The sequence below is a fragment of the Pinus tabuliformis genome, chromosome 9 (assembly GCF_031772625.1).
Source record: "Pinus tabuliformis cultivar Carrire ecotype Pingquan chromosome 9, CPIR1, whole genome shotgun sequence".
Lineage (NCBI taxonomy): Eukaryota > Viridiplantae > Streptophyta > Pinopsida > Pinales > Pinaceae > Pinus > Pinus tabuliformis.
The window spans coordinates 1,268,265,440-1,268,279,784 of NC_142307.1; the positions used below are offsets into that span (position 1 = coordinate 1,268,265,440).

The 14,345-nt window shown below is 30.6% G+C and overlaps 1 protein-coding gene across 1 annotated transcript; it reads left to right on the forward strand.

The window, feature by feature from the left end:
- Positions 1-817: 817 nt before the first annotated feature.
- On the forward strand, positions 818-1,490 carry LOC149153166 (uncharacterized). Its single transcript, XM_089446013.1, has one exon. It carries the CDS (start codon positions 913-915, stop codon positions 1,405-1,407), a length of 495 nt encoding a protein of 164 aa, XP_089302139.1. The 5' UTR covers positions 818-912; the 3' UTR covers positions 1,408-1,490.
- The last annotated feature ends 12,855 nt before the right edge of the window (positions 1,491-14,345 follow it).

Sequence of the window (14,345 nt, forward strand, 5' to 3'; positions counted from 1 at the left end):
AAATTATTGATCTCAATAACATATAAAATTATATTAAAAAACAAGTATTAATACTACTAATAAGCGAAGTAAATATATGAAACATATGTTTATTTATTTTGTATATTTTTATTGTTTACTTTTAATTACATTGGTTTGTTTTTGTTCACTTCGAGTAAATTTCTCACCAGGGAAAACTGGAACACTGGGCTTCCCACCGTCATCACTTGCACGGCCATGACCAGTTGAGATGCCTTACCTGAAATTCACCTTAAACATTATAAAGCAAATTGTATTTTAAGACTTGTCGTCTCGTTTATGCTTTACTCGGTGCTTTCTGAATTCATCACAACCGTCGTAAGTGGGCAGTAGGCACACACAGGTCAACATCTCTTTACCACCACTTTCATTTGAGACATCTCTTTACCACCACTTTGTCAACATCTCTTTACCACCACTTTCATTTGGGACTTGATATAGCGCAATAGTAAATCAGCAGACAGGTGAGCTACTGACGAAAAGCATAATCGATTTTGGAATCTGAATCCCCCAGTGATTGAAGTCGAATCTTGGCCTTAAGTTGAAGCGCGCTGAATACCTAACTCTGTTTTTCCGACAAACTCAATACTGACAAATTGTTGGAGTGGAGAGCACGCATAAAAGTGAGATTTGATTTAGACAACGCAGTACTGCCATATAACACTTTTTCTCGCCACCTTTTACACGTGCTTCTGCCTCGTTGCGTTTCTGACCTTTACTCTTCATTTAATAATGCTCCCCTCACTTTGACACCAACCATATATTCCCCATCTCGCACCATCTCTCCGTTCGGAGTTGAGTGAGTGAGTGCTCTGCAATCATCTTCCTCGTCTCTGCATCTCATTCACAGTGAGTTATCTGTCGCACAGAAGAAAAAGCGATTAATTGATCATCATGAAGCCTGCAAAGATTGTGCCCTCTGAAATAGTGAAGATGGTGAGGCATGCGATGGCCAAGGCTGCACCACATCACCTCATAGCAGACGTGGGTAAAGCGAAGGATATTGTGTTGGAGGTGCTTACGAAGAAAACGCGCGCCTATGGAGGCATCACAATAAATTACTATAGGTCTCTCCTCCACTTGTCCCATTCCTTCCCCAAACTTAAGAAGCCCGTCAACCTTTCATCTTCTTCTGCTTATGCCACTGATTCATATGACCGCCAGCTTATTCCTTATGATGACTGCAGCGCCTGCAATAATAACGATGATGATTCCATAAATCCTGTCTCCACTTTCATATTGAAGAGAATTAATGAAGATGCGCCCAATCTGGATGAAGAGATTGATCGATTGGCCGATGATTTCATTGCTAGTTTTCACGCGAGTTTCCGATTGGAGAAACAGCGGTCATTTCGGCAATATCAGGAGATGCTTGCCAGGAGCACTTAGCTTACAGATTACTAATTTATGGATAGCTAACCTTGTAGCTCTGACTGATATATATTATTATTATTATTTGTTAAGTACGCATCCACGAGTTGTAAATTTGAGGTAGATATGGAATAAAATATCCTTCTGAGAATTGGAAAACAAAAATTTAATGTGCAGCCTTGGAAATTTTGAAAGTTGTGTGCCCTCAAATCTATCACACCACACATTTCAGGAGTCCGAATACAATAGATATGAAATGATGTAATTTCATGCAACATTTTATGTTTTCATGTTCTCCAATTTCATGCAACGTTTAGCAGGTGATGAGAGTGCCCTGTGTTTCGTTTTCTTCTGTGGTCAGATGCACGTTTTGGCAAATAATCTAGAGTGATCTACCTTCGGTATATACTCGATATTCTAAACATTTTCCGGCATCCAAAAATGAGCTGTTTCACACGTTGTCCTATATGCTATATTGAAAGCATGTATAACATGTTGAATGCAGTACAACACGTTTTTACCCTCAAACAAAGAAGGGGATAATCTCACATTGATGTGGTTTAGGTTAGAGTCAGTTTTAGTGATATAAGAACGATTTATTTATATACTGATGTTGTTGAGATATTTTGTGGGATCTCAACTTTTCTCATAAATTTTTAATTAATAATCTAATAAACTCCACACAAATCATTTAATTTATGTTTTTAAACCCAATAAAGTATACTTATCATATTTATAATCTATTATATAATATTTGATTTTCTAATTATTATTAAATATTTACCCAATGTTTTGTAATTATAAAAATATTACATACTTTATATTATATATTAAAAAATTCAGACTTTTATTTTTATTTAATATTATAATGACTTATGATTTATTTTTACTGTGTCCTTCTAACTTTATTTACTATTAAATGTGTATCTATTACTTTGTTCTTTATTAAAAAAGAATTACATATTTTCTATGATACCCAAAAACAAACATTTTTATTCAATATTATAATAAATTATACTTTACTTATTTCCATTTCTATTCTTCCATTCATATTTACTATTTAATATTTACTTATTACTTTATATTACAATAAATTATACTTTACTTACTTCCATTTCTATTCTTCTATTCATATTTACTATTTAATATTTACTTATTACTTTATTATTTATAAAAAAATATATATTTTATATTATACATGAAAAATGAGATCTTAATTTTTATTCAACAGTATAATAATTATGTTGTAAGGCATTCCTTTGTGAAGAACTCCCCTCCCATGCTACTTGTGTCATTGAATTTGGTGTTAGATGATAGAAATATCAATATCTCCTACCATCAAATTGTAGACCGATAGTAGTCAGTTACATTTCTTAACAAGCCATAAAAAGGACCAACCTTAGTTGAAGACACAACTAAGGGATTCTGAATTTATGTTAATTCCTTGCTCGTGATTCACCCTTTTAGCGAAGACAACTAGTGGAATCCATTATGTTACAGACAAATGCACAATATGAGATTCTCTACCACCATTTCTACAAGGTTTTCCCTTATCTCAAGTTCGATCATTTTACCACAAACCAAACCTTTCTTGAAGCCTTTGAACGACACAACAATGTCCATGGGATAGACTTGAATTTCATGCACGACTTGCAATGGCCGACTCTGCTTCAGGCCTTGGCTCTCAAGCCTAACGAACCGCCTCTTTTGAGATTAATAACCATTGGACCCCAACAACTCGATGGAAGAGATGTGATGCAAGAAATAGGGATGAAGTTGGCTCAGTTCACCGAATCAGTAATTGTGGAGTTCAATTTCAGAAGCATCATGGCTAACAAGATGGACGATATAATGCCTTGGATGTTCCAAGTGAAACCTAACTGACTCACTCATATCTCATGATTGTTGGTTTTGTTAAAATGCTACGGTGCCTTGCATTTGAAGATGGATCATTGTAGAATCTATATATGACGGATATTTTTATCGATTTTCATTTAGTTCCATTAAATTTGAAGAATTTCATTAAAAAATGTGGTTTTCTTGTTTCCAAGCTAGCTCCCAAATATGGCCATTGATATACCTATAATGTGAAAGGTTTTATTGACTATCGAGTTTTTTAAGGAGCCTTCTATCTGCTTTTACTCAGTCTCTGGTTTGGAGTGGACAATGGGTTTTCTCTTGCAGCAAATTGAGGGGATTCCATTTTTCGAAAATAAACCCTTTTTTGGCAAAGGCAAAGTACAATGAATGGTTTCTAGATGCATGACCATTGATATACCTGTAATATGAAGTGTTCCATTGATGGCCAAGTTCATTGAAGGAGCCTTCTGTCTGCTTGTACTCGGTATGTGGTTTGGAGTGAATGGTGGCTTTCTTTTAGTGAATTTAGGGGATTTCCTCCTTCTCGGTGAATAAATCACTTTTTAGCAAAGGGAAACTACAATGAATGGTTTCCAGGTGTAGATTTATTCATGCAGTTGTGAAATGACTTCATTTAACTATGTCTAGGTGAAATTAGCAGGTCAAATGGAGTGTCTTTGTTAGTTCCAAAAGATTCGTGTCAGGAGATGCATTCAACAATTTGAGTTTTGTTGGTTTACCCATGGTTTCTCTTAGGAAGTTCCATCACAATTTTTCTATAATTAGTTTTGAGCCTTGACATTGTACTTTTATAACTTATCGAGGCGGCTTTGATTTCAGGGGTGAAAATGGTGAACTGCTTGTGGGAGTTAGGCGTGATATGCATTAGAAAAACAATGTTCCATCATCAATTATATCTAGTCACAACATGCATCTTGGTGTCATTACAACTATGTCACATACAGCCTCAATGAGGACCATGTTTAGTGTTTATTATAAACTAAGGTAGAAGTTGTATGTAAAAATGCTTGAAAACTCTAGGAGGTTTTGGTTCTTACTATTTTTATTGCATGCTTTAGTATATGGGGATCTTTTTCTTTAGATGAAGAAATTGTGAAAGTAATGAGTATGACCATGTTAGCAAGATCCCAAATTATATAGAGGAGCAAGCTCTTGGTTTTTAAGTCTAAATGGGGATTACATTTTCATTGAGTGCTTTGCAAAACATAATTTGGTAAGGGTCAATGTTTATGGTATAGAGTTAACAACATAAGTACCTAGGATACAACTCAATGGTCTTGAATGTGAAAATTTTTCTATTGTCTTTTTGTATTCTTACAAGGTTGCAGGTGGTATAGAGTTAACAACATAAGTACCTAGGATACAACTCAATGGTCTTGAATGTGAAAATTTTTCTATTGTCTTTTTGTATTCTTACAAGGTTGCAGGTACTGAAAGTAACTATTTTTGGGGCAAATTACATGAAATTTGATTTCAACAATTAAAATTTAGTTTAATTTGATGGGATGACACTCAGTCAATAATTTGTTGTGTAATAGATAGAAGAGCGAGACTCAGCTCTATATCATAAGCTAATGTATTGAAAATCCATCCTGATGTTACAATGGTTCAAAGTAGAATGTTTTTATGATTTCATTTTTCACATCTATGGGAGGTTAATCAGTAGTTGTATCTTGATGTCAGAGATATGAGATACATATACACATGTTTTAGGTTGAAAACTAATCAATGTATGTTGGTAGTTAGTATAGATGTTCAATAGTCGACAATGGAACCTTATCAACAAATCAATAACAAGGGCACATGTTCTCATATGAGTGGAGATGAGAACACAAGTGATAGAAATCAATTATTTCTTACAAGTGATGTTGAGGCTCTGCATTGTTAAATTTGTATGGAGGAGTGGACAACTGCATTAGATCATTGTATATGGAATGTGTAATAATGTCACTAAGAAAATCCATTCTACTTTTTGTTGTGTAAAAACTATTATCAAAGTTCAGTAATGTTTTCTTTAACATTCGAAGAGCTAAACACTACTTTCTATCATTAAAATAATGTATACAACATAAATTCTTTCTGGTGGGTAAAACCAATACTTCTAATTCTTTTGGAAAAGAAAATTACTATAACTATGGTATAAGTTGGTTATGTGGAGAAGCCACAACTTGTCATAAAAACATAGAGAGAGCTACAGGAGGTAGAAGATTTCAACTTATAAGAAGTTTACATCATGTGTTCTTTATAATTGGATGCATATATGAATAGAAATGAAAAGAGAGATTATCCACCTGTTTCAAGTCTACTTTATCAACCATTACAATTCAGAAACACCATAATCTCCAATAGAGCATCCTAAATAATCTTGTCCTTTTTAAAATTGAAAATTGCATTCTATCATCAAAAAATCATGATGTTACAAGTGTTTTTTACATTAAAAGGAAGACTCACTGCAAAGCAAGGCTTTTCTCTTCGTGAATTCAGGGGATTTCCTCCTTCTCAACAAATAAACCATTTTTTAGCAAAGGAAAAGTATAGTGAATGGTTTGTAGATGCATATTTGTTCGAGTGGTTGTGAAATGGCTTATTTTAACTATATATGGGTGAAATTGGCAAGTTAGAAAAGGAGGCCTTTGCTTACCACTGGCTGGAGTGTCTTTGTCAGTTCCAAAAGACTCGTGGCATGAGATGCATTCATCTTTTTTAGGCTTTTTGGTTAAGTCATGGTTTCTCTTAGAAAGTTCCCTCACAATTTTGCTATAATTAATTTTGACCCTTGACATTTTACTTCTACAACATATTGAGGCAACTTTGATTTCAAGGGTGAAAATGGTGAACTACGTGTGGGAGTTAAGCATTCCATGCGTCAACAAAAAAATGGTTCATCATTAGTTATATCTAGTCATAACATGCTTCTTGGTGTCATTGAAATTGCGTCACATGCAGTTTCAACAAGGACCATGTTTAGTGTCTATTATAAACCAAGGTAGGTTTTGTCTTCAAAAATACTTGAAAACTCTTGGAGGCTTTGGTTCTTACCCTTGTGACTGCATGCTTTAGTATATGGGGAATTTTTTCTTCAGTTGAAGAAATTACAATAATAAGTATCACACAATTTTAACAAGATCCCAAATTGTATAAAGATCAAAGCTCTTGGTTTTTAAGTCTAAATGGAGATTTCATTTTCATTGTGTGCTTTGCAAAACATAATCTGGTAAGGGTCAGTGTTTATGGTACAAATTTAACAACATAAGTATCTAGGATACAACTCAATGGTATTGAATGTGAAAATTTTGGTATTGTCTTTTTGTATTCTTATAAGGCTACAGGTATTGAAAGTAGTTATTTTGGGGGCAAATTATATGAATTTTGATTTCAAAAATAAAAATTTAGTTTAATTTGATGGGATGACACGCGGTCAACAATTTGTTGTGTAATAGATAACAGAGCAAGCCTCAGCTCTATATCAAAAGGTAATGTAGTGAAGATCCATCGAGACATTACAGTGGGTCTAAGTAGATTTTTTTTTTATAATTGCATTTTTCACATCTATGGGAGGTTAATCAATAGTTGTATTATGATGTAAGAGATATGAGATACATATACACATGACTCCTCTTTCTATGATGCTGGCAACTCTAATCTAGGTAAGGCTCCCAAACTATCTCATCCATTTGACACAACCTGATATCTTAGCTGATGTGGGAGATTCAATAGGTTGCTTCATCAAAATAAACACTTAGAGGATTGCGAAAGGAATTATCACTTTTGTTTGCAAATGTGATGAATTGGACCTCAGTAAAGAATTTCCAAACAAAATCCTTCTCAAGTGGAGGGTTAAGGTTTATTAACCGTTGGATTATGACAACATTGTTTTCCAATGTAGGACTTGTCAACAACTAGGCCATCTTCAAAATTCATACCCCTTTTTGCAAGGAGCCTTTTCCCTCCAGCACTTGAAGAAAATTAGTTGTGGATGGCACGATCCAAAGGGAGAAAAAGGGTTGAAGAATATTTTGGATCAAAAGTAGGACAACACACAAAAATAGAAGGCATCTATCGTTAAATCACCTCCTCTACCTCAGCCTCATATTGAACCATCTCATCCCTCAACAAAGGAGTCACAATTTAAATGAAAATGAAAGAGACTCAACCATAATTGCAGCTTCAACCATGAGTGGGAAAAAAATGCAGCCACAAATGAGATCACTCGAATAGTGAAAAGGAAATGACAAATATATAGCGGCAATGAATTTACCCCAAATAAATGATGTTATTTTCTCATCTATATTTTTTAGTGATAATTCCTCATATTAGATTAACATCCTCTAGAGAAAAAGAAAAACCCATGATAAATCTTGTTATCTAATTCATATGGTGTGTCCATAAGTGATGAATAATATGTTGTAATTTGATATTTTAAAGTAATACATTTTAACTTAAAAATAATATTATAAATTTATGTAATTTTTTTAGTTTTAAATAAATTCTCATTTTTAAAAAAAAACCAAAATTTTCAAATGTAAATAAATAAAATATTATAATATCAAAAATATTTAATAATTCAGCTTAAAAAATTTAATTCAATTGAATTTTATTTGATTTAAAATGTGTTTATGTGGAATTTTCTAAGCCATAAAAATTATGAATTGGAATATATATTTATAAAAAAGTGTATCCAATTAATAATGAATATATGTAAATTATTTTTTTATTATAAACACGTGTTACCTTAAAATTTTATAAAATATTATAACTGAATTAAATTAATAGTAGTTGATTGGCTAATGGAATTCTATAGTCTTGCTTCACCAAGAACAAATAAATTGAGATATGAAGTAATTGCTTGCTAAGGCACTTGAACTTGCATAACCATCCCTTTGTGCAAAAACTCCAATAAGATTTTCAAATTATAATCTAATTACATGTTTAAAATTATTTTTTTAATAATATTAATAATATATATATTTATTTTTCAAAAATAAATAATATAAGTTGCATTGGTCAAAACTAAACTAATAATAGTCAACCAAAAAATCAATTTCTAAAATAAAAAAAATGTGTTCCGAAAAAAAAACAAATTTTCAATTTACACCTTCACCAATCAAATTAACTTTGTGGGTTTTCCGTTTCTTTAACCAGTGAAATGAGTTTAGAATAAACTTTCCATGAGAAATACATGCATAATTGCAAAGTTGTCTCCTTCACCATAAAAGATACCTATTCTACCTATTCTCTCTTTTTACGGGAAGATTTTTATGTTATGGCCATTGAAATTTCAATGCTCGTGCCTTGGTAGAGATGTACCCAGTAAACAAGATTCAGTGAAATATCCCGGTAAACCAGATTCAATAAAAATATCATACGGTTATATTAAAACCATATTGTCTCTTGTCGTTCTTAAATTCAAGTCTGTTTAATGATATTAAAGAGTTATCCACAATTAGATTAAAGTGAATGTGTCTACCCACCCAGCTGTAATTTGAGCTAGAAGATCATGTACTAAGGTGATCATCTATAGCTCCAGGAATCTGCACATTAATTCATGTATAATGATTATTGATATTCATGAACATAACACACTAAATTTTGGTAATAAAATGAGCGTACTTAGTAATGATTAAGAATGGCGAGAAAACATTGAATTTACGGGCCTATTATGCTTGAAAAATGATTTTTTTATTATTTCTATTTAAAAGTAAATATTTGTTTGCGAAAGTTAAATAATACAATCTGCTTTTGAAAAATGATTTTTTTATTATTTATATTTAAAAGTAAATATTTGTTTTCCGCAATTAAATAATATAATTTGGGTTGGTCAATAAGAAAATTGATTGCTAGAGTTTTGCCTTGGCAGGGACTAATAATGAAAAAGTCTTTGTGATTTTTAATAGTAATTAAGTTATAGAATTAATAAAATAATTAAATCAAACTAATAATACATTAATAATAGGTAAATGCTTTGCCTAAACACTATTTATATGAAAAATTGACATCTAAATTTTAAATGAATGGATGCTCTAAATGAAAACGAAAATGAATTAGGATAATAGGTTTTTTGACTTTTAGCTCAGTCATATAAATGAAATGGTTGGTAAAAACATGTAACAAGATTCTTAACCATGGAGATTCACCATGAAGATTCTTAACTTGTAAATAGGCTTTGTTACAATACCATGGATTTTTACACTACATGTCCAGCTTTTAATTAATCAATTTAAGTAAACTAAAAGAAATACCATACCTTTGATGTGCCACTACTATTAAGAATATTCTAGAATATTAAGTGGAGGTTAAATTCCTACCATCCACCTAATAATTATTAATAATTAAATTAGGAATTTAGGAATCCCTCTTCCAAAATAGACATGTCTATCCCCCCAAGGAAGGTGCGAATACGAAGGAGCAACCTCTACAAGTTGATATGAGTGTGAAGCAATTAAAGCAAGGGGGTGGAGTAGCCACCAAATGGCACTCTACGTGTTTCACAATACACATGTTACTACAACTTAATCTATGTTGTGGAAGAGAGAGGTTGGAAATGATGATTCTGGATGTGTGGGAGTCTAGAGAATGACAACCCATCCTGAACATGACTTGTAGAGTTAAAAAACGACAATCATGACCAAATTTGGGCGGATAATGGTATATTTTTATGTTTGATTAGGCTAAGGATGCTAGGGAAGGGTGGCTTATAGTTTACATAGCTACTAGGGGATCTCCCTATACTCTGATCATGTGAAAATTTGTTGTCATTTGCAAACTTGTCATTCCTAGGAAAATAAAGTTTAGGAACCTAGTATATAAATGCAAGTCAGGGGATGTTGATATCACTGCATGTAGGGCTGGTATTCATTATTAGTTGGAAGTTGGTTAGCCGAGAACATGGTGAGAACATACGAATTTGGGTGCACTACAACTGTAGAGAAGGAGTCTCTGGTTTGCAATATTCTTCATCTCTACCATAAACATTTCCTCAGTGGTGGATGTGATAGTATCAATGTTTTTTTAGGAATTTTGGTTTTATTTTGTCCTAGTTCTATGTGACCTCTCTCAGCTTGTTAATCCCACTTAGAATTTTTGCATGGTGCTCTGAGTTGGTCCTTAAGCCACTGCATAGCCTTCTTACCCTCTAGGCCTCTCTCTTTAGTTCCTCAACTTCCTAGTTTATCTCTATTTTTTCTATCTAGGTCCTTCTTCCTTTTTCGATGTCCCTCTATTTCATCTCCCTCCCTTTCTACCCTGACTCCCCCCTTTTCTATGCCGATCTATGTTTTTCCTCTCTCGCATGTGTTTCCTTCCCTAAGGTAGTTTACTCTAGGTTGTTCAACCTCATGGTAAGGAATTTCTTTTCAGCTTCCCATCATGGAGGGAGAAAAGGATGATAGGGTCCATCCTCTACCTCCAACTCCCATCCTCATATTTCTAATCAAAACAATGCAAAATATTATGCCCTTGCCATTGTGGACAGATACAAAATCATTATCCTTGGAGTGGTGGAGAGAGTTATCTTTGAAGTGGAAGACTAGGTTTGATAGGGGAGAAGGCTTATTCCTAATAGAAATGTTGATAGAGAAACTAGAGATTGGATTCTTGATGTAGGAAATCTCTACTAGAGCTCATTCCTCAACCTACATGTAGAGGATCAATCTAAATTGGCACATCAAAACTCTAATCGGTGGAGTTCTTATTGACAGAGTTGGCATACAATAGGAGTTGATAATTTGCATGGCTAAAATCATGTAGAAGGTTGACAAGCTTAACAGGAAACTCACAAGGCTTGCAAAGGCTTTGGGGAATTATGATATTTCTTCTTTTGACAATGATAGTGAAAAAAAACCACCTCTCGGTGGATTCTCCTCCTGATGTATGACTAAGTGAGTTGGTTATCTGATAACAAACACAACTCATATAGATGTTATGGTTATGGTTATTAGTTGATGTTTTATGTTAGTTCATAGTTTTAATTTCAATTTGAAAGGAAATATAGATATCCACAATATTTTTGTTGGGAAAAATATGAGCTTATGATATTGGTTTGGTTTTCCAAGTTGCAGACTAGTAAAAAATTGTAAACTTTGAAACGGGAACTATAAACTCAAAACGGGAACTCTAGCCAAAAAACCCCATAAAAACATCAAAAACAATGCTAAAAACGAAAAGTGTTGATGTTGGTATAACACTTTTTTTTTATAGGGTAAATTTTCAACATGTTTTAAAAATGGCAGTGAAAACCAATTTATTGTGCAAAAATTATCCCAAAAACACCCTCAAAACAAAGTGTTGATGTTCGAATAACACTTTTTTGTTTTCAATGATAAATTTTGTGCCAAAAACGCCCTCAAAATGAAAAGTGTTGATGCTGGGATAACACCTTTTTTTTTTCAAGGGTAAAATTTCAACATTTCAAAATAATGCCGTAAAATATTTTAGCATGACCCCAAAAAACATTAAAATTTCAAAAAAATAATAAAAACATAAAATAAAATTAAAAATTAAAAAAATTAAAACAATGAAAAAACACAAAACAAAAAAAAGTTTAAAAAATAACAAAACATAAATTAAAATATATACTTAATAAAATATATATATATATAAAACAAAAAAAAAAAATCAAATATAAATATTAAAAAAAAAAAAAAAACAAAAACAAAATTAACCTATAAAAGATAAGAATTAAAAAACTAAAAAAATTATAATTATAATTATAAACAAATAAATAGCAAAAAAAACATATTTACAAAAAAAAAAAAAAAACTATCTTGTAAACCATAAAAAAAAAAATGGCAAAAGAAAAAAAAACAAAAATATTGGAAAAACAACAACAACAACTATAAAATTAAGTAGGTAAAAATATAAAAATTTAAAAAACATTAACAGAAAACTAAAAAAAAAATAAAAAAATTAACATATATATATATATATATATATATATATATATATATATATATTAAAAACTACTAAAACTAAGATTAAAATATTGATTACTTAAAAAAACAAATATAAAAATATATATTAAAAAAAGACAAAAAAAAAATTATCTCATAAACCATAAAAGAATTTGGAAAAACAAAAAAATAAACAAAATTTAAAAAATATATATATATAAAATTAAAAAAAAAAACAAAACAAAACAAAACAAAAACAAAAAACAAAAAACAATGACAAAAACTAGGAAAAAAAAATTAAAAACAAACTAGATTAAAAAAAAAATTAAAAATTAACCAAAAAAAAAATTAAAAACTAGTAAAATTAATATTAAAAACATTTAAAAACAAAAAAACAAAAAAAAACTCAAATTATAAATAAATAAATAAAATTTAAAAATATGTCTTTTCAAATTAAAAAATAAAAATAAAAATAAAAAACAATTAAAGTTTATAAAGAAATATGTATTTTTGATTTAAAAAAAATATAATTATTTTTTAATAAACTTAAATTTTTTATTTAAAAACAAAACAATAAAAATTTTAAAAAATTAATTTTTTTATTAAAAAATAAAAAATAAAAATTATTTTAAACAATTTTTTTTTATTATTTAAAAGAAAACAAATTAGGGAATCACCCCTCTGCGTGCCCGCCGCTCGTGGTGGTGCGGCCCTGGGCGGAGGGCGTGCACGTAGACCCTCCGACCAGGGCTACGCCACCACGAACGTCGGGTGGGCAATAATTTTTAATTTTTTAATTTTTTTCTTTTTTTTTGTAAGCTTGGTAGGACCTTCTCATTTTTGAGTTTTTACCTGTCCGTTATTTACCCCATTTCCGGGGAGGGTAGCACAAGAATCGAACCCAAAATCTCCAGTTCGGTGAGACCTCATTTCCACAGCCATTGCCACTTGAGCTACCCATGCAGATTTTATTTTTTTATTTTTAATAATAAAAAAATTATTTAATTTTTTTTTTCAAATTTTTAATGATTAAAAATAAATAAATAAATAATTGTTTAAAAAAATGTGTTGATTTTTTTTTAGTTAAAAAAAAAGGGTTAAAATTAATAATAAAAAAAAATTTAAATAAGAATTTTTTTTTTTCTTTTTAAATAAAAAATGTAAGCTTTATATATATATATATATATATATATATATATATATATATATATATATATTTGTTTATAAACTTAAAAATAAAACAACTTGAAAATTTGTTAAGTAATCATAATTTAAAAAAAATTAGACATAATAAATTTTAAAGTGTGAAAAATAAGTCCTCTAAAAAAAAGGTATGCTGCATCAACACGTTTCAAAATCAGCATGAAAATCACTAACATTTAAAAACAAATATTTATATTTGATACATAAGAAAATTTAAAGTGTCAAAAATATGCTCCAAAAAAAAAGAAATGTATTTTGCATCACCACTTTTCAAAATCGGGTCACATTTTTACTACCCCTACGAAACGGGTAATCGTATCAGTTATTTAAAGTGCCAAAAACTATGCTCTAAAAAAAATATGTGTGTTCTGCATCGCCCCTTTTCAAAATCGGGTCAATTTTTTGCTATCTCTACGAAACGGGTAACAGTATTAGTTCTCATTTCAAAGTTTACGTTGTTAGTAGCTGACATTTTTTTTCTATGTATATTTGCTTGGCTGTAATATATAAGGCCTAACTTTACAAAAGAAAAAAAAATAGATAGGCTTATTATTGTAATAGAATAAATAACAAACAAAATCAGATAATATAAATATGAATGTACAATTATAACAATTATGTTTTCCTATAAAGAAATAGTTATTTTAATGACACATCACACCCTTTTAATACATTTTCAAAATCCCTTTTTATAACACTCCAATTTAAATCCTTCAAAATCAAGTTCATAGTAAAAAAATAAGACATCTCCATCATGATTAATATCTACTTAGTTGAACATAATCAACTATAGTTAACCTTTATTAACCATATACAAGCATGGATAATCCTTAATGAACACTACATTTCAATATAACCATCAAGGAATATGGCAAATATCCACAACAAAATGTTGTCAAGTATAGTCAATAATTGTCAACCATAATCAAATAAGCATAATTAAACACGGTCAACCATTTTAAAACATAATTAACCATGGTTAAA